Consider the following 25,390-nt stretch of genomic DNA (forward strand, 5'->3'; position numbering starts at 1 on the left):
ACAGTGGCTCAGTGGTTAGCACTGTAGCCTTGCAGCGTTGGGGGTCAAATCCCACCAATGTGCAAGGAGTTTGTATGTTCTCCCCGTGTTTGCGTGGGTTTCCTCGGGGATCTCCGGTTTCCTCCCACACGCCAAAGACATACTGATAGGGATTCTAGATTGTGAGCCCCAATAGGGACAGTGCTGATAATGTGTGTAAAGTGCAGTGGAATTAATGATGCTATATAAATGAGTAAAGTAAATAAATAAATATTCTATTCTCTACAGTCAGACAAGCTAACTGTCAAGTTATCCCTCCTGGGGTTTGCCCTATACTATTTTGCCTAGGAAAAAATGGAGGGAAAAAAAAGGTACGATGGATTCAGGATGGAAGACTTCTTGCCTTCCCCCTCCCAAGACAAAGCCGAGCTAATCTGAATCAAATTCCTGAGCATAGAGATGCTAGCTCTGAAAGGAGAACCTGGCACCTGTGAGGGGAAAAAAAGTCTAGCGGAGACTGGATAAAGCTGCAGACACACCACGCAAAAGCGGATCAGTGAGGCGAATTATTGCTGTCCCCGGAGGACAATCCCAGGTCTTGATTAGCAAGTGTCCCCTGGTGTTATCTGTTTTTAAAAATGGACCAAGCAGCAATAACAAGCACAACCATTATTAGAAGTTCTGTTTCACACAGCACATACCAACTATAAAGCCAAGACTTTACAAGAAAGAGCTTAGAGCATATGTTAAATCCTAAGGCGGGTTTCAAATAATAACCTGCCCAACCATCATTTCTCCTGATCTGAAATAGTTAGCTCAAGCCAGAGAACCTGGCTGTAAGGCAGTCATTCCAAACAGAGCAAGAATTAGGTTTCACAGATATGTCAATCCAGCATTTGTATGCAAGATTCTGTCTAATGTGGTTTTGATGTGTGTGAAATACATACTGTGCTTGGATCGGAATAAATGGCCCGACTGCCAGGTCCACTAACCTGCAAAACAGCAAGTGTAGGACAGCACCACACCACAAACGTTCCCTGCCCTAAGGTAAATTGGACGATTCAGGAGATCATTACATTTCCGAAAATAAAGTGATGACACTCATCATATTACGCATTAATCTACTATGTTGCATTTGAGGCAGACACGTATCTATCAGAATACAAGGAAAGTGCCAAGTTGGAACTGGTTACATTTTTAAATATATTTTTCCATTTTAAAATGATGCGAGGACCTTTGCAAATTGATCATTTGTATTGCAAGGTTTTTCCAAACAGAAGTAAAAAAGAGAAAAAAAAATTATGTATATTTGGACATAAAATACAATAGTAATAGTCACATTAACTGTATATTGCCTTAAGGGGGGGGGGGGAGCAAAAAAACCCCAAAAAACTTGCAAACACTACTCGAACTATTGTCATCTAAACAGTCTCTTTCCACAAATTCAGATGGTTTTCTTATGGTTTCCAGAGTTTTAGAAGGCCATCTTCACTGTAGGTGCCAATCAAATTCTGGTGAGGATGATGGGCAATTCCAATGACATCTTTCTCATGCACCTAGACAAGAAAAGAATATTTTTTTGTCATTAAAAGATACAATATTGACAAAATTTACACTGTGGGTTTTATTTTGCACTATATTATACATAATGTGTGAATGGTATATTTAACAGAATATTGCATGTTATACCAGTCCCATAACATCCTACATATAACAATGGTGTACATAGCACATACAGTATACAGGAGAATAAGTGATGGTATATGATATGCTAATATTCTATAGTCATAGTATATCTACTATATAATAGTCTAAGGGTCACTTCCGTCTTTCTGCCTGTCCCGGATATTCATTGGTCGCGGCCTCTGTCTGTCATGGAATCCAAGTCGCTGATTGGTCGTGGCAAAACGCCCACGACCAATCAGCGACGGCCACAGTCCGGCGGCAATATGGCCGCTCTTTCCTCCCCGCAGTCAGTGCTCGCTCCGTACTCCCCTCCAGTCAGCCCTCACACAGGGTTAATGCCAGCGTTACCGGAGTGCGCTGTAATGCACTCCAGTTACGCGGCTATTAACAGTGTGTGACCAACTTTTTACTATTGATGCTGCGTATGCAGCATCAATAGTAAAAAGATCTAATGTTACAAATAAAAATAATAATAAAAAAAAAGTTATTCTCACCCTCCGACGTGTCGCCCTGTCCTCGGCAGTGCAAGCGGCAGGTTCCGGTGCTAAGGATGGTATGCGAGAAGGACCTGCCATGATGTCACGGTCATGTGACTGCGACGTCCTCACAGGTCCTGCGCTCATACCAACCATGGGACCTGAAGCTGCCGCGTGCACCGCACACAGGCGACAGGACTACAAGGGGCCCTCGGAAGGTGAATATATGTTTCTTATTTATTTTTTAACCTGTTACATACCTGGCTGGGCAATATACTACGTAGATGGGCAATATACTACGTGACTGGCCAATATACTACGTGTCTGTGCTGTATACTACATGGCTCTGTGCTGTATACTACGTAGCTGGGCAATATACTACGTGTCTGTGCTGTATACTACGTGTCTGTGCTGTATACTACGTGGCTGGGCAATGTACTACGTGGCTGGGCAATATACTACGTGACTGGGCAATATACTACGTGACTGGGCAATATACTACGTGACTGGGCAATATACTCAGTGACTGGGCAATATACTACGTGACTGGGCAATATACTACGTGGCTGGGCAATATACTACGTGGCTGGGCAATATACTACGTGGCTGGGCAATATACTACGTGGCTGGGCAATATACTACGTGGGCTGTGCAGTATACTACGTGGGCTGTGCAATATACTACGTGAATATGCATATTCTAGAATACCCGATGCGTTAGAATCGGGCCACCATCTAGTCATATATAAAAGACAATGTTCTACATCACATCTGATCATCAGGGGGCAGAGGCTTCAGTTCCTGCTGCAGTCTAAGCCTCCTCCCTGAAACAAAGTGTCATCAGTGACCTCCATTTCAGGGTCTGGGCTAATCCATGCTGAGCATGCTTCAGTTTTTAATTCTAATGGATGCTCAGTAGATTATTGTCACTGTGCACTGTTCTTCTCTCTGCACAGTGACAATAAGCTCTCTTGGTCTGTCATTGTACAAGGTGAGTAAAGAATGAGCGAGTAGAGACCAATGCCCCAGCAAGAAATAAAAAAAAATATTAAAGAAAAAAAAAGTAAAAATGAATTTGGATCACTCTACTTCCCACTTTTCCTCATTAAAAATACATTTTAAAAATAAATACCGTATATACTCGAGTATAAGCCGACCCGAGTATAAGCCGACCACCCTAATTTTGCCACAAAAAACTGGGAAAACCTATTGACTCGAGTATAAGCCTAGGGTGGAAATGCAGCATTTACCGGTGAATTTCAAAAATAAAAATAGATCATTATTTCCCCATAGCTGTGCCATATAGTGCTCTGCACCGTTCATTATTTCCCCATAGCTGTGCCATATAGTGCTCTGCACCGTTCATATTTCCACATAGCTCTGCCATATAGTGCTCTGCACCGTTCATATTTCCCCATAGCTCTGCCTTATAGTGCTCTGCACCGTTCATATTTCCCCATAGCTCTGCCATATAGTGCTCTGCACCATTCATATTTCCACATATCTGTGCCCTGTATGCTCTGCACAGTTCATACTGCCCCATATCTGTGCTCCATATAGTGCTCTGCACCGTTCATACTGTCCCATATCTGTGCCCCATATAGTGTTCTGCACCGTTCATACTGCCCCCATATCTGTGCCCCATATAGTGCTCTGCACCGTTCATACTGCCCCATATCTGTGCCCCATATAGTGCTCTGCACCGTTCATACTGCCCCCATATCTGTGCCCCATATAGTGCTCTGCACCGTTCATACTGCCCCCATATCTGTGCCCCATATAGTGCTCTGCACCGTTCATACTGCCCCATATCTGTGCTCCATATAGTGCTCTGCACCGTTCATATTTCCCCATATCTGTGCCCCATATAGTGCTCTGCACCGTTCATACTGTCCCATATCTGTGCCCCATATAGTGCTCTGCACCGTTCATACTGTCCCATATCTGTGCCCCATATAGTGCTCTGCACCGTTCATACTGCCCCCATATCTGTGCCCCATATAGTGCTCTGCACCGTTCATACTGCCCCATAGCTGTGCCCCATATAGTGCTCTGCACCGTTCATACTGTCCCATATCTGTGCCCCATATAGTGCTCTGCACCGTTCATACTGCCCCCATATCTGTGCCCCATATAGTGCTCTGCACCGTTCATACTGCCCCATATCTGTGCCCCATATAGTGCTCTGCACCGTTCATACTGCCCCCATATCTGTGCCCCATATAGTGCTCTGCGCCGTTCATACTGCCCCATATCTGTGCCCCATATAGTGCTCTGCACCGTTCATATTTCCCCATATCTGTACCCCATATAGTGCTCTGCACCATTCATATTTCCCCATATCTGTACCCCATATAGTGCTCTGCACCGTTCATACTGCCCCATAGATGCTCAACATAAATCTGTCCCGCTGCTGCAATAAAAAAAACAAAAAAAAACGTCTCGTTCCGGCGTCCGGTCCCGGCGTCTCTCTGCTCTGACTGATCAGGCAGAGGGCGCCGCGCACACTATATGCGTCATTGCGCCCTCTGACCTGAACAGTCAGAGCGGAGCGGAGCGACGCCGGGAAGATGGAGCGGCGCCCGGCGGCTGGAACGTGGACAGGTGAATATGTAATACTTACCTGGTCCCGACGTCCGGCTCCTTTCCCCGCACAGCTGGTCTTTGGTGCCGCAGCTTCTTTCTCTATCAGCGGTCACCGTTACCGCTGATTAGAGAAATGAATAGGCGGCTCCACCCCTATGGGAGGTGGAGCCGCCTATTCATTTCTCTAATGAGCGGTCCCACGTGACCGCTGAAGAGGGGAAGAACTGCAGCACAGAAGACCGTGGGACGGCAGGGGGAGCGCCAGGATCGCTGGGACTAGGTAAGTATACCTCAGCGCCCTCACCCGCCGACCCTGCCACCCACCTTGACTCGAGTATAAGCCGAGAGGGGCACTTTGAGACCAAAAATTTGGGCTGAAAGTCTCGGCTTATACTCGAGTATATACGGTAGATGTTATTGCTGCATCCGTTAAAGTCTGGGCTATCAAAATATAAAATTAATCAACTCTTATTGTAAATCTCAAATGACAAAGAGACGCGTCATCCACACAAAGCAGCAAGAAAACCAAGACCAGCGACACCCATCGGACAGAACCGCGCTGCAGAGGAATATAATAAAAGTGATTTTTCTGCTCTTGCAGGTCAGGTTAGGGCCGGATATATAGCATTATAGAATGATGTATATCAGCCCTGAAAAGTGATGGCCGTATCTCTTATCGGCCAAAACTGGTGATAGGTTCACTTTAACTGATTAGTTTTAATTTTATATTTTTTACCATAAGAACATTAATACATTATATTTTTTTCATTTGTTAAAAAAAAGTGTTTGTTTATATGACATTTCCTTTAAATGTAGAGGACTCAAATGCTCATCATCTGATGACACTATCTTGCCACTTCTGTGAAGTACCACTTCCGAGCTGCCACTGCTTGCTGGCCCGGTGGATGGGATTACTAATGTAAAGGACTACAAGTCCTTTCAAGGATACTGCCTGCTACTAGCGGCCTCCCAGACCTTCAATTACAAAGTGCAAGGTCCTACTGAAATTACCTCCCATTTTCACAGAAATCACTTATCTGCTACTGACACTGCACAATCTGCTGCCCAGCATGAGACACATGGCCCTGTGGAGATGGCAAAGATGGAGAGACAGGAAGAAGTGGTAACAGCAGGCACAGAAGAGATCAAGGTCTCTCTTGTCTACTATAAACTAGAAGAAAATTAATAACCACGTTTAGATGTGAAACTACTTTACATTTTCTGCGTCTCTCACAAAAGATGCAGGACTGCAAAGACATTTGTCATTAGCTTCTTATGGTGAACATCCAGACAGCTTTCAGTGAAATGTTGGCACAAAGTGTGAACAGGAATGGGAGACATTTTCAAAATGATAATAAAAAAGAAAAAAGTAAGAGAAATACCCTGTCGAAATCTTTGCTCACTGTCAAATAAATGGTTAACAGTTGTCATATTTTACAAAAAAAAAAAGTTTTGACCATGAAAGTGTCTTCACTTACAGTTAAAGTTCTCTCCAGTTTGCCAGTGACTGTGCTGAAGCAGTAGAGCACAAAATCCTCTCCAACACAGTAAATCCACTCCCCTCTGGGCGATAAAGTGCAGCACACAAAGTCACCACCTTCTCGCTTACCGGAGCTGAAGCTTCTTACAATCTACGTGGCATTAAATAGAAAACGGCACTATTAGGTTACACAAAGCATCACTTTACAACCATGAATAACATGGCCCACTGTTCCCAGAGCTTAGCTGGTAGTCAACTGTCTACAGCTCTTTCTTTACCCATTGTACCTATGCTCTAGTACTTTGCCTCTTCTTACCTGTCCTTGCATGTTCATAATAACCACGGTGTTTGATCGGTTACACACAACAAAGTGCTCTGGATTTTTCGGCAGCAGGATAACACTGTTTACGGTAATGTCCGTTCCAGCAGTGCTGCCAAGGGACTTAAAGGTATTGGCACATTCCGTGGTCTTTACGTTCCAAACCTGGATTAACAAAACAAGACAAATTAAGATAGAATGAGCTGATAACACCAATTACAGCCTGAACAAAAAAAAAAAAATCAGCTTATAAGTGAATATTGATTAGTCCATTACAATGGCATTTGTCAATGGAAATAATAGGCAGCAAATGAACAGTCAGTTCTTGAAGTGACGGAAAGAGGAAAATGGACCAGCATAAGACAGTGGACTTTAAAAAAAGCTAAATTGTAATGGAAAGACAATTAATCGAGAGCGTCTTCAAACTGACAGGTGTTTTAGGGTGAGAACAGTATGCAGTTCAGAGTACCTACAAAGTTTATTCCAAGGAAGGACAACGGTTGAACCAGCACCAAGGTCACGGGTGACCAAGGCATACTTATCCCTGAGTGAGTACTAACACAAAAAGCTAAAAAAACATAATGCTAGCTATGACAGGAACGTGCCAGAACACATACACTGCACTGTATTTTGCTATGTTTGGGGTTTGTAGCCCCAAGCTGGTAAGAATGCCTTTTTAGCAAAGCTTGGAGTTGAACAAGCTGGGATTCCGCAACACCCAAGTTTGGATCACACCTTTGCAAAAAATGATTGGTCCTATAGACTGGTTAGACACTGTTATGTATATTTAGTCAAGTCACCTGTACATAGCCATTGTTTTCTTAGACTAACAATAGCAGCCAAACATAGGTGATACTCTACATCAGACCCTTAGAGGTTCCCTGTGGTATCTGGCACTAAGACATTAACAATAGATCTTTAAAAAGTGCCAATGGCTTCATGAGTAGGAGTCATTTGGCGGCACCAGAGGAACCTGCACTGTTTTGGTCAGATTGTTATTATGTATCAAATAAATAAGGCAGCACTCTGTAGCGCCATAGCTTGCAAACATGAAATATGAAAATTGAATTGCATTACCGCACTAGAAATATGAAAAATTGAGAAAGCTCAGCGCATAAATAGGAAAAATTGAGAGGATTCACAAGTTCCCACACAGATGAAGACTTTATTCTAAGAGAGGATTGGCATTGTTAGGACCTGGAAACGAGAAACGCCTTAACGTAGCTTCCAGGTACAGATGAATTGGCCAATTTATGTACGCTAAGCTTTCTCAATTTTTCATATTTCTAGTGCAGTAATGCAATTCAATTTGATATTTCATGTTTGCATGCTATGCTATGTAATCCTGAAGACGCTAGCATATATTACCAGCCTGATATCCAATAATCTGATTCTTACTTACCTTCACAGTGCCATCAGAGGAAGCACTTAAAATGTAGTGACTATCCTGTGAAAATGTAGCCTCATTCACAAATGAGGAATGGCCTCGGAATTCCTTTAGGGTTTTACCAGATTTTAATCCATAAATTCTGAAAAGAAAGTTTCAAAATAAATCATAATTAAAAGAGTCTACAGTGCTTATATTAACATAAGGTAGTTATTCCACTTAAAAAAAACAGTCTAGTTCTTTAAAGTGTAGCTTTAACTATAAAAGAAGCAATGAAATATATTTCATGAGGCCAATTATCGCAGGCCAGGATTACTTTTCACCTTAAAAAAAAAATAAAATAGCCCATAAGAAAGATGTAGCCGTAAAACCATTCTTAATCCTCAAGAAGTTCAACTGGGTACAACAGGACATTTTTAACCACAGCACAAAGATTTCCATGGATCTTTTACATACTTATAAAAAAGCAATAGTTCTTCAGTACAATAAATTTCACTCCATAATTACTTTAGAAAAGCTATGGTCAGCACTGCGGGCGGATGGTGGTACTCAGGGGTAGGATGGATGTCTCTACTATAGTGAACCAATGACTACAGCATTGCTTAGTTGCAGTGAAGAAAACAGGATTTTTGGTTGCTTATCGTAAAATCTGTTTCTCGGAGCCTTCATTGGGGGACACAGGAACCATGGGTGTATGCTGCTGCCACTAGGAGGCTGACACTATGCACAAAAAAAGTTAGCTCCTCCTCTGCAGTGTACACCCCACCGACTGGCATTATACTCTTCAGTTAGTGAGATAGCAGTAGGAGAAAAACAGTAAGGTTGAAACATAACCACAAACATGAGAACTGTAAACATGAGAACAGTCATAGAACAGGAAAGCGAAAACCAACATGGGAGGGAGCTGTGACCCCAATGGAGGCTCCGAGAAACAGATTTTATGGTAAGCAACCAAAAATCCTGTTTTATCTATCGCCTCTCATTGGGGGACACAGGAACCATGGGACGTCCCAAAGCAGTCCCTGGGGTGGGAAAAACAGACTTCCATCAGGTCAGAGGACTCACCACTGCCGCCTGCAGGATCCTTCTGCCTAGGCTGGCGTCCGCCGAATAATAGGTATGGACCATGTAAAATTTGGCGAACGTGTGGATGGAAGACCAGGTTGCCTCTTTGCAAAGCTGTAGGGTGGAAGCCCTGTGGAGTACCGCCCAGGACGCGCCGACTGCCCGTTGGGTAGAGTGAGCCTTTATCCCAGAGGGGGGCACTCTGTTCCTGACCCGGTAAGCCTCCAGAATAGCCATTCTGATCCAGCAAGCAATAGTCACCCTGGAAGCCGGCAGGCCTCTACGCGTGCCATTAGGAATGACGAAAAGAGAATCCGTCTTCCGGAAGGCGGCCATTCTAGTCAGGTAGATCCTCACTGCCCTGACGAGGTCCATCTTGTTCAATGATCGCTCCAGAGGATGAGTCGGAGCTGGACAAAAGGAAGGTAGAACGATGTCCTCATTGAGGTGGAAGGTGGAAACCACCTTAGGAAGGAAGGAAGGCGGAGGCCTGAGGACCACCTTCCTTGGTGGATGACCAAGAAAGGAGGTCGGCAAGAAAGGGCCGCCAACTCGGAAACGCGGCGGATAGAAGTAATGGCCACAAGAAAGGCCACCTTCCAAGATAGAAGTGACAGGGAAACCTCCCCGAGAGGCTCAAAGGGGGCACCCCTCAGAACGTCCAGCACAAGATTTAAATCCCATGAATCCACCGGGGCCCTGTACGGAGGGACAGCGTGGGCTACTCCTTGAAGAAAGGTTTTAACCTGTGGCCGAGAAGATAACGTCTTCTGAAAAAGGATGGAGAGTGCAGAAACCTGGCCCTTTAGGGAACTAAGAGCAATGCCCGAATCCAGTCCTGCCTGCAGGAAGACCAAGATGGAAGGCAGGGAAAAGGACATGGTTGAAACGTTGTTGGACTCGCACCAACGGAAGTAAGACTTCCAGGTACGATAGTAGATCCTACTGCGAGAAGGTTGACGATCTCCGCAAACCAAGATCTCCTGGGCCAGTCCGGGGCGATGAGAATGATCGGCACCCCTTCCGCCTTGATCTTTTTCAACAGCTTGAGAAGAAATGGAAGGGGTGGGAACAGATAGGGGAGCGCGAACTGCGACCAATGAGTGGCCAGAGCGTCGATGCCCACTGTGAGAGGGTCGCATGATCTGGAGACGAACCGAAGAACCTTCCTGTTCATTCGGGATGTCGTGAGGACCACATCCGGAGTCTCCAATCGAAGGCAAATCTGATGGAAGACCTCCTGATGCAAGGACCATTCCCCTGCCGCGAGGCCCTCGCGGCTGAGGAAGTCGGTGGCCCAATTGTCCACGCCGGGGTATGCACCGCGGATATCACTGGAACCGTTGCCTCTGCCCAGAGGAGGATCTTGGATACCTCGGCAAGGGCCAAGGAACTCCGAGTCCCCCCGATGGTTGACATAAGCCACAGCCGTGGCGTTGTCCATCTGGATTCGGATTGGAAGGCCCCTGAGAATCCTTTCCCAGTGACGAAGGGACAGAAAAATGGCCCGAATCTCGAGGACATTGATCGGCAGAGTTGACTCCTGTGCCGACCAACGACCCTTAACAGTCAGGTGGCGAAATACCGCACCCCAGCCGAGCAGGCTGGCGTCCGTCGTCACCACTTGCCAGTAAACTGGAATGAAGCACCTGCCCTGGGAGATGAGAGGTGACGTCAGCCACCAGTTGAGTGACCTTTTGACCTGGGGAGAGAGTCAGATCGGACGATCCAGGGAGAATACCGACCTGTCCCACTGTGACAGAATGGCCTGTTGAAGAGGTCGAGAGTGAAATTGGGCAAAGGGAATCACTTCCAATGTTGCTACCATCTTCCCCAGAACCTTCATGGCCGATCGGAAGGAGGGAAAACGAGGACCCTGGAGTAAGCGTACGTCCCGACGAAGGATGGATCTCTTGCCCTCGGAAAGGAAGACTTTGGTCTGACGAGTGTAAAAGAGCATGCCCAGGAAGACGAGGCACTTCGAATGAACAAGACAGGATTTCTTCCTGTTGACGAGCCACCCGAAACGGGCTAGAGTGTCGAGGACGATGGACAGGCTCTCCTGAGCCAGAGAAAAGGAGGGAGCCTTGATGAGGATATCGTCGAGGTACGGAAAGAGTACCAGTCCCTTGATCCTCAAGATGGCTATCAGTGCCACCATGATCTTCGTGAAGACCCTGGGAGTTGTTGCGAGACCGAACAGCAGGGTGACAAACTGAAAATGGTCCTGGAGCACCGCAGAGCGCAGGAATCGATGATGTCCCGGGAATATCGGGACGTGGAGATAGGCGTCCTGAATATCTATGGAACAGAGAAATTCCTGGGCCTCCATGGAAGCAATTACTGAACAAAGGGATTCCATCCTGATGTGTCTGAGACGAACCCTCTTGTTCAGCAATTTGAGATCCAGAATGGGACGAACCTTGCCGTCTTTTTTCGGTACGACAAAAGGTTCGAATAGAATCCTGTGAACCGTTCGTTTTCTGGGACGGGAACGATTACCCCGGATTTGAGGAGAGAAGTGATGGTTGCAAAGAAACCAGGAACTCGGGCGGGGTCTCTTGGAGGTCGGGATTCGAAGAAACGATCCCGGGTTCGTGAAATGAAGTCTATTTTATACCCTGAGGATACAACTTCCCTGACCCATAAGCCAGTCCTGGACCTGGAGGATCTACCTTGGGAGTAGCGAGGGCGCCAGGAAGGAGTGGGTCTAAAGGATACAGTCTACTTCTCTTGACGTGCCTGTGGCCTCTGCTGCTGCTGGGAAAAGGAGTTTGACGCCGCGAAGCGTCGAAAAGGCTGAAAGGACCAAAATTGCCGTCTAGGAGGAGGGCGGCGAGATTTAGCCTGGGGAAGAAGAGAACTTGTACCCTCGATGGCGTCCTTAATGATTTGGTCTAGCTTAGAACCAAAGAGATGTGAACTTTGAAAAAGCAGGCTGGTAAGGGACTTCTTGGCCATCAAGTCCGCCTGCCAGGCCTTGAGCCAAATGGTCCGATGGATGGCAACAGCATTGCTGGACGCCTGAGCAGCACAAGACATGGCATCCAGAGAGGCGGAGACCAGGTATTCACCCACATGAGAAATCTGGTTGGCAAGCTCCGCCAGCTCTCCGGGTGGAGCCCCGTCCAGAATGCCCCGACGGAGTGGTTTGGCCCATTTGGATAAGGCTTTTGAAACCCAAGTGGCAGCAATGGCCGGGCATAAAGTAGCTGCAGCTGCTTCAAAAGCTGACTTCGCAAAGGATTCTATGACTATCGTTAGAATCCTTTAGAGATGCTCCGCCGGACAGTGGAAGGACCGTGTTGGTGGACAGCCTGGAGACTGGAGGGTCCACCGAGGGAGAAACAGTCCAATTGGCCGTAAGTTCTGGAGAAAAGGGATATAAAACGCCAAGGCGCTTTCCCCTCTGAAAACGTCTGGTCGGATTCTCTCTTTCTCTGGTCACGATCTCCCCGAATTCAGGATGAGGAGCGAAGAACTTGGAAGGTGGTTTAGACTGTCTAAACGAAACCGCCTGATCTGCTGGTTCGATAGAGGACTCCTTGATGCCACAGGACTGATTTATCGCTCCAATGATATTCTGAACCATATCCCTCATGGTAGCGATTTGGTTAGAATCCAGCTCCGAAATATCCTCCGAAGGTGCATCAGAGAACGCCTCGCCTGACTCGGGGGAGGAGGACTGGCGGGAAACCGACCGCAGAGAAGGACCATGTGGCGAGATGGAACGAGACGAGGACTCAGACCGGCGTCCCCGCCTGGACCTTTGCGGCTTATAATGGAGGGCTCAGACGGAGGCTCCTGCGGCCCGCTGGCTACTGCGGGAGTTGCAGGGGTAATCGATCCAGCACGGACAATAGAGTTTGAGACACCCGAGTTAGATCTGCTACCGATTGTGACAGAAAGGAAGCCCAGCCTGGGGTGGGGGTATCACTCTCAAGCGGAGTGGCTGGGGGATCCTGGGCGGTGGGAACAATCGGGTTGATGCAGGCCTGACAGAGTGGAGAGGACTGACCTGAGGGAAGTTTGCAGTTACAGGACGAACATGCAAAGTACTTGACTAAGGCAGAAGAATTAGAGGAAGAAGTAGGAGGACATGAGCAGCCACCTTTAGAGGTAGACATTTTGAAAAAGGTCCCTGAAGAAAATGAAAGAGGGTTAGGGGACAGGGAGCAGAGGGGAGTGTCAGTCTGCAGAGCAGAGCTACTCACTGCAGACGAAGTTCCAGACGGAAGACGCAGCCCCGCTGTAGATGGTCCCTCAGGGACGATAGCCTTTCGTGGAAGGGAATGTGAATCTGCAGCAGTCCAGCCAAGGGGACCGGGAACCTGTAGTCATCCACTGCAGTGCACGGAGGAGATAAGAGGCGTGCGTGGGCTCAGGAGCACTAAGATGGCGCCGATGGGCGGAGCAACGCCAAGGGAATGATGGTCGGGCGGGAGAAAAGCCCGCCCGAGTGAAGGGGAAGTGGGCGGAGTGGCGTCGCCGGAGAGTGCCGCGGCGCCTGCGCTGCCCAGCTGGAAGTGCGGCCTCGGAAGAGCGGCGCTGCAGCAGAGCAGCGCGTCGCCGGAAGTAGGCCCCGGGGGAAGCCGGGGCCTAAATTAGAAAACGGCGACCGCCGGAGAGGGCCGCAGCGGTGCAGAAAGCGCGGCCTCAGAAGAGTGGCGCGGCAGCCTGCTGGGCTGCCACACCAGAAGAACGAGCGCGGCCGCAGGCAAGGTAGCGTGGCTGCCTGTAACGCCGCCACGCCGGTCAAAAAGTGTGGCCGCAGGGAACACGGCACGGCTGCCTATGAGGCCACCGCGCAGAGAAGGAGCTGCAAATGCAGTGATGGCCCCTGTCCTCTCCTGGGACCCTTTTAGGAACGGGGAGTAACACCGACCAGGTCAAAGGTAGCCTGGAACGCTGTGCCGAGCAAAAGGGAACCCAAGGACCCCCCCGGGACCACATTCTGGGAATACTCACCTAATAACATCCCACGTCGTCCGTTACCTACCTCAAACCTTGGGGAATGTATCAGACATCCATGGGAGCTGGTGATGGACGTCCTCTTCGCCGCCAACCGACAGGCTCTGGTGGGCGAGTGTGTGGGGGACAGAGCTAGGACCGGACTTCTGAGCACGCTTGTGGTCCTGCTGGGGGATCTATGAGGCTATGGGGTGGCAGTACATGCCGTATTCATAGTCCGTATTGTGGGATTACAGGTGTGACTGTTCACCCTGTATCCCTCCGGAAAACCTGTAAGAAAACGATGTACATTGAGGTAGATAAGGGTCTAATGAAAGACCCGTGTCCACCTCCTACTGACACTAAGCTAAACTGAAGAGTATAATGCCAGTCGGTGGGGTGTACACTGCAGAGGAGGAGCTAACTTTTTTATGCATAGTGTCAGCCTCCTAGTGGCAGCAGCATACACCCATGGTTCCTGTGTCCCCCAATGAGGCGCGATAGACAAAAGTTATTGGTCTGTTATTAATCTGTCAACATGTCATGTCATGGGTACCCAAAATGGATAATGGGAGGGGCGAAACGTTGGCAATCTTGTAAAGCGAGGTGGTACCCTTCTTTAATTTCTTCGGCTTCTTACCTTTTCAAATTTTCTTGGACAGGTTTTGGGACCGCTAAAACATTTATAACTATAATCTTGGAACAGTAATGTTGGGGGGGATGAAATATGGAAAACAATAGCTCACCTGATAGTTTGGTCAAACGAAGCACTGAGAATCTGACTGCTGTCTTTTGAGAAACTAAGGCAAGTGACACCTTTACTGTGAGCACGTTCAAACCTCCTCAAACACTGGCCGCTCTGAATTTTCCACACCTGCAAAAGCAAAATAGAGTAACTTTCTATTACATCATTGGCGTTTAATTTGGTGCATATTTTTTTTTTACATATCTCTTCTTGATCGCTTTTATGCAATTTTTTGTTTGTCAGTATTATGAAAAAAACATTTTTGGCATGTTTTTCATTATTTTTTATGGCGTTTACATGGCGTTTCTGGTTGTTCCAGATGTGGCAATATCATTTGTGTGTTCATTATTTTTGTTTGGATACAAACACTTTTCTTAGTGGTGACTATTTTAATACATTCACTTTTTATTTATTATTTTTACTACTTTTTCACTTGGTCCCATTGTGGAACATGAATATTTTTTACGGTGATCGCTGGGCTCATGCATTGCAGTTTTCGTGTACTGCCTGACACACCCCGCTTATAGCTGGATCCAGCAGTCCACCATACCCTGGGGTCATCAGATGACCTCACGGTTCCATGGCAACCATCAGCCCTGCAATTACAATTCCTGGAAGCTGATGGTGTTAAAAAAAAAAAAAAGCCTTTAAACTGCTTAGATGCAGCTGTCCCAGACAGAGGTATCTAAAGGGATTAAGCCGCTCCGATTGGTTCCAAACCCTATCTAGGCCAATGACGCAGGGCATCCTCTGTGACTTGTGGGATTTGCGCTAGCTGGGTGGTGCTATTTACTTATTCCTCATGGCAGTTTTAAAAAATGTATACAAGAATACCCAGAAAAATTGATGATGGTTTGATGGCAAAGGTGGTTGCACCAAATACTGATATGATTTAGATTTTGCTTTTGTTCAATCAATTTGGATTTTTTTATGTCTCAGTTATTAAACATTTCTAGTTTTGAAAGCATTCTTACATTGCAGCATTTTTTCCAAACCTGCCTAAATTTTGCACAGTACTGTACATTCTGTAATGCGAAAATATAAAAGCATGACAATGAAGCCTGACACAGACTGTTGTAATTCAACCATCCAAGTGTTGTTCAGTCATAGAACCATCAAGAAAAAGAAAAGGTAAGAAGTAGACACATGGAATTCATGGAAACTTTAGGTGTGGTCAGTTTTCCCTTCATATTTCCACGTACTATATTTGCATTGTATAATGTAAAGGAAAAAAAAGGAAGCTTACGCAATTAAAAAATAATTGTACCTTAATTTTACCATCTTGTGCTCCTGTCGCTAACATTTCGGTATCTCTACTAAAGCACATGCACAATACAGCATCATCCATCATCATGAAGTTATCTTGTGCTTGATACTTCAAGTCCTAAAGAGACAGTAGAACAGAAAACCAAGTGTTACATGATCAGCTTTTATCGTCTGAAAGCCCAACGTAGAAATGAATGAACTTCTGGCTGGAAATAGAAATGTTTACAATAAATGCATAAGGCCTTTTTCACATATCAGTTTTTAGCCGTCAGGCAGAATCCAGCTAATTTTTAAATATGATCAGACCATGTTCCTGTACGGTCAGACACGGCCATTACACAGTACACAGCAGGGGCACATGTATAAGATTATCCCAGTACAGGAACATTTTTTTTGTGGAATGTATTTTTAATCCAAGATCTAGTGATTAAAATGTACATTGTTCTTGGGTCAACCTCTTTAACAAATATATGCTTTTACATTCACTATACTATATAGTCGTGCAGGGGCTGGCCCGGGTGGTCAGCAATGTGTCTCAGGACTAAGGAATCACAATTCACTATCAGGTAGTGTGACAAACATCTGCATTTGGTAGATGTCTAGAGTGGAATGTGGAGGATCTAGTGTGAAAGCCACTGCCTGACCGCTCATCTATGTCTGTACAGGGGCCACAACTAGGTGCCATGCAGGCAGCAGTTTATTCAATCACAATCATGTCACCAGAATCCTTATTTCAATAAAGCAAAACTTACTGTTATATACAAAGTAAAGTACTTGCCTTTCTTATTTTCCCTGTTGTGAAGTTCCACACCTCAATAAATCCATCCACTGACCCAGTCACCAAATACTGACCATCAGGTGAAAAGCGGGCACATTCAACGTGCGATTTCTGACCAAACTGTAAAGACAAGAGTAAAAGGTAAATTCCAATCAATTTGTAAACCAATGACAACCCATGTATTAAGCCAATGCCTTGATATATAGTTTACAATACTAGACAGGTTTTCCATTGAAGAAAGCTGCAGTACATTTATTACTTATAGCATGTAAAGTGAATTTATTAATTATAAGAGGAAAAAATAGACTGTCAAATTCATACAGTATTAGTAAATTTGGCAATAAAAAGGTATATTGGAACGTGGAAAATTTTTCATCATACTTTAGGCATGGAAAATAGGTATTAGACCTACCGGTAATTATGTTTCCAGGGGTCCATCCTGACAGAACCATGGAGGCAGTCCTCCTTGCAGGGACAGGAAACACATGAGAGGTTAAAAGGCCCCTCCGTGTTTTAACAAGTACCAAAACATGGATAATGCAAATAACAATTATTAGACAATATCATATTACATCATATGACATAGCATAATCAGGGAGGGAACTAACCGTGCTGTCAGGATGGACTCTTGGAAACTTAATTACCGGTAGGTCTCAAACCTATTTTCCAGGACGTCCCTCCTGACAGCACCATGGAGAATACCCAAGTACCTCCTCAGGGTGGGATTACTGCCTGGAGGACTTTCCTCCCAAAGGCCGTCTGATGGCCAGATAACACATCTAATTTATAATGCCTGCAGAATGTGTTGAGCCTGGCCCAGGTTCCCGCCTTACAGATTTGGTCTACTGAGGCACCTGCTCTCTCAACCCAGGAAGTTGACAAAGCTCTAGTGGAGTGGGCTCGCAAATTTTCCGGGGTGCTGACACCTTCAGACTGATAGGCTAAGGAAATTAAGGTGGTAATCCATCTAGCGATGGATGCTTTAGAGGCCTTCCTTCCCCTGTTCTTACCCCCGAACAGGACAAATAAGTTATGGTCCTGCCTCCAATCACAAGTAGCCTCTAGGTATTTAATTACCGCCCGTCTAACATCCAACAAGTGGAAGGCCCGCTCCTTCTCATTTCACAGAATGAGGGAACAATGATCTCTTGTTAAGATTTTGGCATGATGCTACTTTGGGTACAAAGGAGGGGTCCAATTTTAAGGGTCCTGGGTATAAAGGGCCTGGATCTTCCCTACACGTTTAGCCACTGTAATGGCCACAAATAAAGCCGTTGTTAATGTCCGGACTGAGATGGACATCTGTTCCCTTGGGGCATAGGGTTCCTTGCATAGGGCTCTAAGGGCCAGGTTTAGATCCCAGGAGGGTAGACTGTCTGATTGTAGGCTGTAATCTCTGAACTGCTCCGATAAATCTTATTATCCACGGGTGAGTGGCTAAGGGGTAGTCAAAGTATGTGCTCAATGCAGACACTGGACCTTTAGTGTACTGGGTCTAAGTCCCTTATAATCTAAAACACCGGGATATATGGAGCCCCTGCCGAAAAGTAGAATTTGTGTGTTTCTATTATACTTTTCCTCTGATTTTCCTGCTCCTGACATTTGCTTAAAAAAAATAATGTAAAATACTGAACATGACCTGATGATAAGTGATAACTTATTGATTGGTGGTGGTCTCACTTCTGGGACCCGCACTGATCAGCCCAAATGTGGAACTTTTATCCCCATTAGAAGGGAGCTCATGTGTGACTCGACCACTGATCCATTCATTCCCTCAGTGGCTGCACTTGGCTTTTTCTGGAAGCCCCAAATAGCATGAATGGATCTGCAGACAGATATCCCACCTGCCGCTACATTTTAAAATGGGGATCAAAGTTCCCTATTCTTCAGATCTTTGCGGTTTCCAATGGTTGGATTTTTCCATGAGAGGGCGGTGGGTCTGTGGAAGGTTTGAGGGGTGGAGGCGGAGCTAGGGTGGAGCCTGGGCGGAGTCTCAAGGAGGCCCGAAAATGTTGCCAGTATGGGGCCCTGAAATTCCTGGTGGCAGACCTGTTCACAGGCCACCGTACTGTGAGCTCATCGCGTGACCTCATGGTACCATTGTAACCATCGGGACCCGCGATTCTTATCGCAGGGGTCCGATGAATGCTAAGGGGGTCCTGTGACTGTCTTACAACAACTTGAATACCGCTGTCGAGATTGACAGTGGTGTTTAAGGGGTTAATCGCAAAGCTGGCCTGGTCCAATACGGTAGAGTGTCAGATGTCATGCACAGCTGACAACTGTGGGAATCGCTCAGCGGTGCTATTCCCTTATTCGCCATTGCCATTTTAAAACGGCAATGAGGGAATAAAGCCCCTTAATGACCGCCGTTTTAATGCATATTGGCGGTCATTAATGGGTTAACTCAAGTGGACCCAAAACACCATAACAGCCATACATACTGACATAAAAGGAAACAGCCATTGCTAGTAAGAGAGTGTGGACAAGATAATATTTCACCCTGTAGAAGGGCAAATTGATGATAGAAGCTCAGTGGAAAGACTATTGTTTATAGGGAAGCTGTCACCAGGTTTGGCCAATATAAGATACGGCCACCGCCTTTCAGGGCACAGATACAGCATTCTATAATGTACTGGACCGCCATGCAGGTGAGTATAATAAAACTTATTTTTCTTATCTTTCAGGTCGGGTAGCGGCCAGATATACATTATTATAGAATGCTGTAGATAAGCCCTGAAAGGCAGTGGCCGTATCTTATATCGGCCAAGCCTGGTGACAGGTTCCCTTTAAGACTCGTTCATATTGTTTTATTTTATAGCTTGATGAAGTAACTAGTGTACTATTCTTTTTAAAAACTAGAAAAAGGACATGTCTAGGGATGTAATAATAAAACATTGTTACATGTATATTTAAAAAGAATACTGATTTTTTTAGTTTGGTATTAAACATATATGATTAGGATGAGGCTGCATTTAGATAATCACTCTTCTAATTATGATCGTACGGAGATTCCAACTTGAATCCATGAATAAATGTAACCAAGAACACAAGTAACACATGCAATTTTTGGAATGATTTATAACATATAGTTTCCCCAAAATCGCGTATCAAAATTTAGAATTTGACTCCTCACAAACAAAATATCAACAAACATTCACTTGTGACATATCAAATTGAAGCCTGTACAATTCTGAACAAAACGCTCGCTCCTCCATCTCTTTATCTTAATTCTAGCCCAAGATATGATAATAAATGTAAAGTCGTACAAGCACAAAATCCTGGCTTTTTCAAAACTTTAGGAATCTATAAAAAATTAAAGAAGATAAAAATTCAAAATGTAGTATTTTAATTCACTAAATTATCACTTCAAAAAACACTAAAGAAAATAAATATCCCAAGATGTCAGGTGAAAAAATGCTCAGATTTGGATGAGCTGACATGGAATGACCGTTTTTGGGATTGTTCCCTGGTTTGCTGTCCCTGCGTCCTCTGTCACACACCCCATCACATGAGTTTTATGGAACATTTTTTAACCGATAAAATTAAAGTAAGATGAATGATATTGATAATAATATTGTAATATTGCTGATAATATTCAGTGAGATATTGATTAAAATCTTACATTTCAGAGGGGGGTGTACTCATTTCTGCTGAGCACTGTCCATTTGACACGTGTAGCTGTAACTCTGCGGTCGGATATAAGTTTTGTCAGTATTCCTATGACACGAGTCCCTGTACTGGACCTTGTGTAAATTTGGGGGTGTATTGCCCACTACTTGCATCTTGTGATCATCAGTTGCTGTCGTCATAGTTACCATTTTCTACAAAATGGCAGGAACAATACTGCTGCCCTGCACAGCTTCATTTGTGTGTAACAGTCCCACTGCAGAATGTGAGCGATGACACAGATGCTTGGATGGACACTAACAGTTAAGGTCCTTGTAGTAAAGTCCATGTGGTGCCGGCAGTCACAGTGCCCACAACAAGGTGCCATCTTAGTTCCACCTTATAGAGGCTGGCCAAAAATCTCCCTAATGGCAGCAAGTGCTAAAATAGCAATCATTCTTAGGTTCCCTGCTGCTCCAGGGACCCCCAGGGGTTTGTGTCCACTTCCCTGCAGCAATAATGTGCCCTCCCTGTGCACATGGCTCCTGCATTTACACATGGGCCTTAGTGGTAATGCGGGCATGTGACTAGCTGCAGCATGGATGGCTCAGACCAGAGGGCACCAGAGCAGCGGTGCTGGAGCCGTAAGGTGTTTATGAAGAATTGTTATTTTGTATTTGCTTCTTGTAAAGAACTTTCTAATGTCTCCAGTCACTGTATCCTCCAAATAGGTCCTTTCACCATGCCCCCATAGCAATACCAGCTTGTATCCTTCAGTGTCCCCAGAACAGTGCCAACCACAAGGCCACCATACACAGCCCACGAGCAAGGCCAACCTAACTGTGTGGCCACAGGACCCCATTACAGTGCAGGCCGCACCAACCCTGTTATATCAGCCACACATCCTTCCATCTTGGCTGTTAGCAAGAGGTGACTGGATGTGGAGGGCTGTGCGCGGCAGCTGTGACATCAGAGATTGGCCGCACTCTCATTCCTCTACTATGACATCACAACAACGTCATCAGTTCCATTATGTCATAATAGCACTTGGAGTATAGAATGCTGAGAGCTGTAGTGCGGAGCATTAGTCAAGAAATGAGATCCTCCATGTAACCAACACAGCTCATACACACCACAGTCATCGCTCCAGGTTAGTGCTGACATTTCACAATTTGGCAGATATATACTGCCTCAGTGCCCAACACAGGACCCCCTTCTTTCCACCTGGGGCCCGTGGCGCAGTCACCAGAAGACGTGAGATCAGCCACCAACCCTGTTCATACCATAACGATACATACCTAAGGTATCCATGGTTATGGTTAGGTATCCATGGTCACTGATGAACTGGTGACAGTTATCTAGTTGCTAGAGGTCGTAACTATGGATACCTAAGGTCCTGCAATGCCTGCACATGAGGGAAGAGACATAGCGAATAAATAAAAAAATCTATGCTGCATTTCTAATAGAAGGTAGTTGCTAATATTATTACACCTACTACATATTGGGATATAATAAACAGAAATCCAGACTCATATGTAAAGGATAACCAAGAAACGGGTCTCGGCCCCTACACATACAACTCCAACCTGATCATGTTTCAAAGAGGAGGACACAGGGAGTGTTTAAGAGTTGGTATACAACATTCATTGAAAACTAGAAAAATCAATGAAAAACACACATAAATACAAAAATAAGGACACCATGAAATGGCATCCAGGACTATGTCAATAATAATCACACTGAAATCCCATGTAAGACGCCTTATATGGGATTTTCCATGGGTTGGTTCAAACCGTATTATGACCCTAAGCCAGGCCCTGGAGAGTAGCCAGATTAGGCATGATTTATTATTATTGGGTCACACTAATGGGCGTAATGGTAATGGGGTTTGAGGCGGCAGATCCTCTTTTCCATACTATTTATGTGTGATTATTATTGACACTGGATGCCATTTCATGGTGTCCTTATTTTTGTATTTATGTGTGTTTTTTATTGATTTTTCTAGTTTTCAATAAATTTTGTATACCAACTTTTAAACACTCCCTGTGTCCTCCTCTTTATTACATATTGGGATAGGGTCTTGGAGATGGGAATACCCCTTTAAGGGCCAGTGTGAGCGTACCCTAACACACTTTTCATTGGTTTCTTCACTCTTTGATTCTATGGGCGTGGCTTCATGGTTTTGCTGCCATCAGTTTGAATCTACAATTTCCACTTTCCAAACAGAACTGGGATGACCACTACAGGAACATGTGGGTCCAAACTTATCACTGGGGCTGATTATGCACCGTCCCTCTAAACTTTCTCAAACAAGGAGAAGACTGATCAGAGATGCAGCCAAGAGGCCCATGATCACTCTAGATGAACTGCAGAGATCTACAGCTGAGGGGTGACAGTCTCTCCATAGGACAACAATCAGTCATTCACTGCACAAATCTGGCCTTTATGGAAGAGTGGCAAGAAGAAAGCCATTTCTCAAAGATATCCATAAAAAGTGTTGTTTAAAATTTGCAACAAGCCACCTGGGAGACACACCAAACATGTGGAAGAAGGTGCTCTGGTCAGATAGAACCAAAATCGAACTTTTTGGCAACAATGACAAACGATATGTTTGGCGTAAAGGCAACACAGCTCATGGCCCTGAACACACCATCCCCACTGTCAAACATGGTGGTGGCAGCATCATGGTTTGGGACTGCTTTTCATAATCAGGGACAGGGAAGATGGTTAAAATTGAGGGGAAGATGGATGGATCCAAATACAGGACCATTCTTAAAGAAAACCTGTTGGAGGCTGCAAAAGACCTGAGACTGGGACGGAGATTTGTCTACCAACAAGACAATGATCCCAAACATAAAGCAAAATCTACAATGGAACGTATCCAGGTGTTAGAATGGCCAAGTCAAAGTCCAGACCTCAATCCAATCGAGAATCTGTGGAAAGAGCTGAAAACTGCTGTTCACAAACGATCTCCATCAAACCTCACTGAGCTCGAGCTGATTTCAGTCTCTCGATGTACAAAACTGATATAGACATACCCCAAGTGACTTGCAGCTGTAATGCAGCAAAATGTGGCGCAACAAAGTATTAAATTAAAGGGGCTGGATAATATTGCACGCCTCACTTTTCAGTTTTTGAATTTCCACAAAAATTTAAAATAACCAATACATTTTGTGCAACTTCACAATTGTTTTCCTCTTGTTGTTGATTCTTCACCAAAAATTTACATTTGGTATCTTTATGTTTGAAGCATGATATGTGGGAAAAGGTTGAAAAGTTCCAGGGGGCCGAATACTTTCGCAAGCCACTGTAAGTGGGGCTTATACGGTATATAGGGAGTTATGTGAGTGCTCATATTGTATCTAGGTAGCTATTTGGGGGGCTCATACTGTGTATAGGGGGCTATGTGGGCCTTATACTGTATATAGGTAGCTATGTGGGGCTCATACTGTATGTAGGGGCTGTTTGTGAACTCATATTGCATGTACCTCTGACGTTTTCTGTGTACGGATGCGCATAACCTATCACATGATCTATCAAAAGGGATCATGTGACACGTGAAACATCTGGGGGTCCACACACTCTAAACTGCCCGGGGGCCTGGCTACTGTTAATCCGCCACTGATCTTAATCAATAGAGAAACCCCCCTTAACCATGTCTCCCTGTGTGGAACAACTGCTCCTGCAGCCCCGATGCGAGTTTTGCGTCGGCTTCCTCAGGGGACTGTGATTAACTGTGTCTCATGACTAGCTTTAAATAGACACCTCCTCAGGTGTCAGATACTAAATGGTAGATGCCCTCAAGACATTGCATCACTTCCAGCATTCCAAATGATGCAGCTTGTCAGGGGTCCATTTATGGCGTTGAGTATCTGACACCTGTGGAGTTGTCTTTTTAAAGCTAGTCATGACACACAGATAATCACAGCCCCCTAAGGGTAGTAGTGTGATGGTCTAGGGCTGTTTTGCTGCTTCATGACCTTGAAGACTTGCCATGGTAAATGGAACCATGAATTCTGCTGTCTAACAAAAAATCCTGAAGGAGAATGTCCGGTCATCTGTTCATGACCTCAAGCTAAAGCGGACTTGGGTTATGCAGCAATACAATGATCCAAAACACACCAACATTTGCCCCTCTGAATGGCTTTAGAAAAACAAAATTAATTATTTTTTCGTTTTTTCATTGTTCCTCGTGGATTGCATCAGATGAAGAAAAAAGATGGATTTTAGCGTCGGGTAATTTTTTGTTTTTCGTTGTTCCTTGTGGATTGCATCTGATGAAGAAAGAAGATGGATTTTAGCGACGGGTAATTTTTTGTTTTTCGTTGTTCCTTGTGGATTACATCTGATGAAGAAAGAAAATGGATTTTAGCGTCGGGTATTTTTTCGTTGTTCCTTGTGGATTGCATCTGATTAAGAAAGATGGATTTTAGCGCTGGGTAATTTTTTGTTTTTCGTTGTTCCTTGTGGATTACATCTGATGAAGAAAGATGGATTTTAGCGTCGGGTATTTTTCCGTTTTTTTCGTTGTTCCTTGTGGATTGCATCTGATGAAGAAGGAAGATGGATTTTAGCGGCGGGTAATTTTTTGTTTTTCGTTGTTCCTTGGGGATTACATCTGATGAAGGAAGAAGATGGATTTTAGCGATGGGTATTTTTTCATTTTTTTTTCGCTGTTCCTTGTGGATTGCATCTGATGAAGAAAGATGGATTTTAGCGTCGGGTTTTTTGTCGTTTTTCGTTGTTCCTTGTGGATTACATCTGATGAAGAAAGAAGATGGATTTTAGCGTCGGTTTTTTGTCGTTTTTCGTTGTTCCTTATGGATTACATCTGATGAAAAAGAAGATGGATTTTAGCGTCGGGTTTTTTGTCGTTTTTCGTTGTTCCTTGTGGATAACATCTGATGAAGAAAGAAGATTGATTTTAACGTCGGGTATTTTTCATTTTTTTCGTTGTTTCTTGTGGATTGCATCTGATGAAGAAAGAAGATGGATTTTAGAGACAGGTAATTTTTTGTTTTTCGTTGTTCCTTGTGGATTAAATCTGATGAAGAAAGAAGATGGA

General features: G+C 44.9%; 1 protein-coding gene across 1 annotated transcript; it reads right to left on the reverse strand.

Annotated features, from left to right (window-relative positions):
* Positions 1–1,164: 1,164 nt before the first annotated feature.
* LOC138648183 (WD40 repeat-containing protein SMU1-like) lies at positions 1,165–21,636 on the reverse strand. Its single transcript, XM_069737729.1, has 8 exons — positions 21,624–21,636; positions 16,717–16,910; positions 15,940–16,056; positions 14,674–14,801; positions 7,928–8,054; positions 6,523–6,690; positions 6,205–6,357; positions 1,165–1,535 (listed from the first exon to the last, which is right to left on the reverse strand). The coding sequence occupies exons 1-8, from the start codon at positions 21,634–21,636 to the stop codon at positions 1,437–1,439; spliced, it is 999 nt and encodes a 332-aa protein (XP_069593830.1). The 3' UTR covers positions 1,165–1,436.
* Positions 21,637–25,390: the final 3,754 nt, after the last annotated feature.

The sequence above is a fragment of the Ranitomeya imitator genome, chromosome 1 (genome assembly GCF_032444005.1).
Source record: "Ranitomeya imitator isolate aRanImi1 chromosome 1, aRanImi1.pri, whole genome shotgun sequence".
NCBI lineage: Eukaryota > Metazoa > Chordata > Amphibia > Anura > Dendrobatidae > Ranitomeya > Ranitomeya imitator.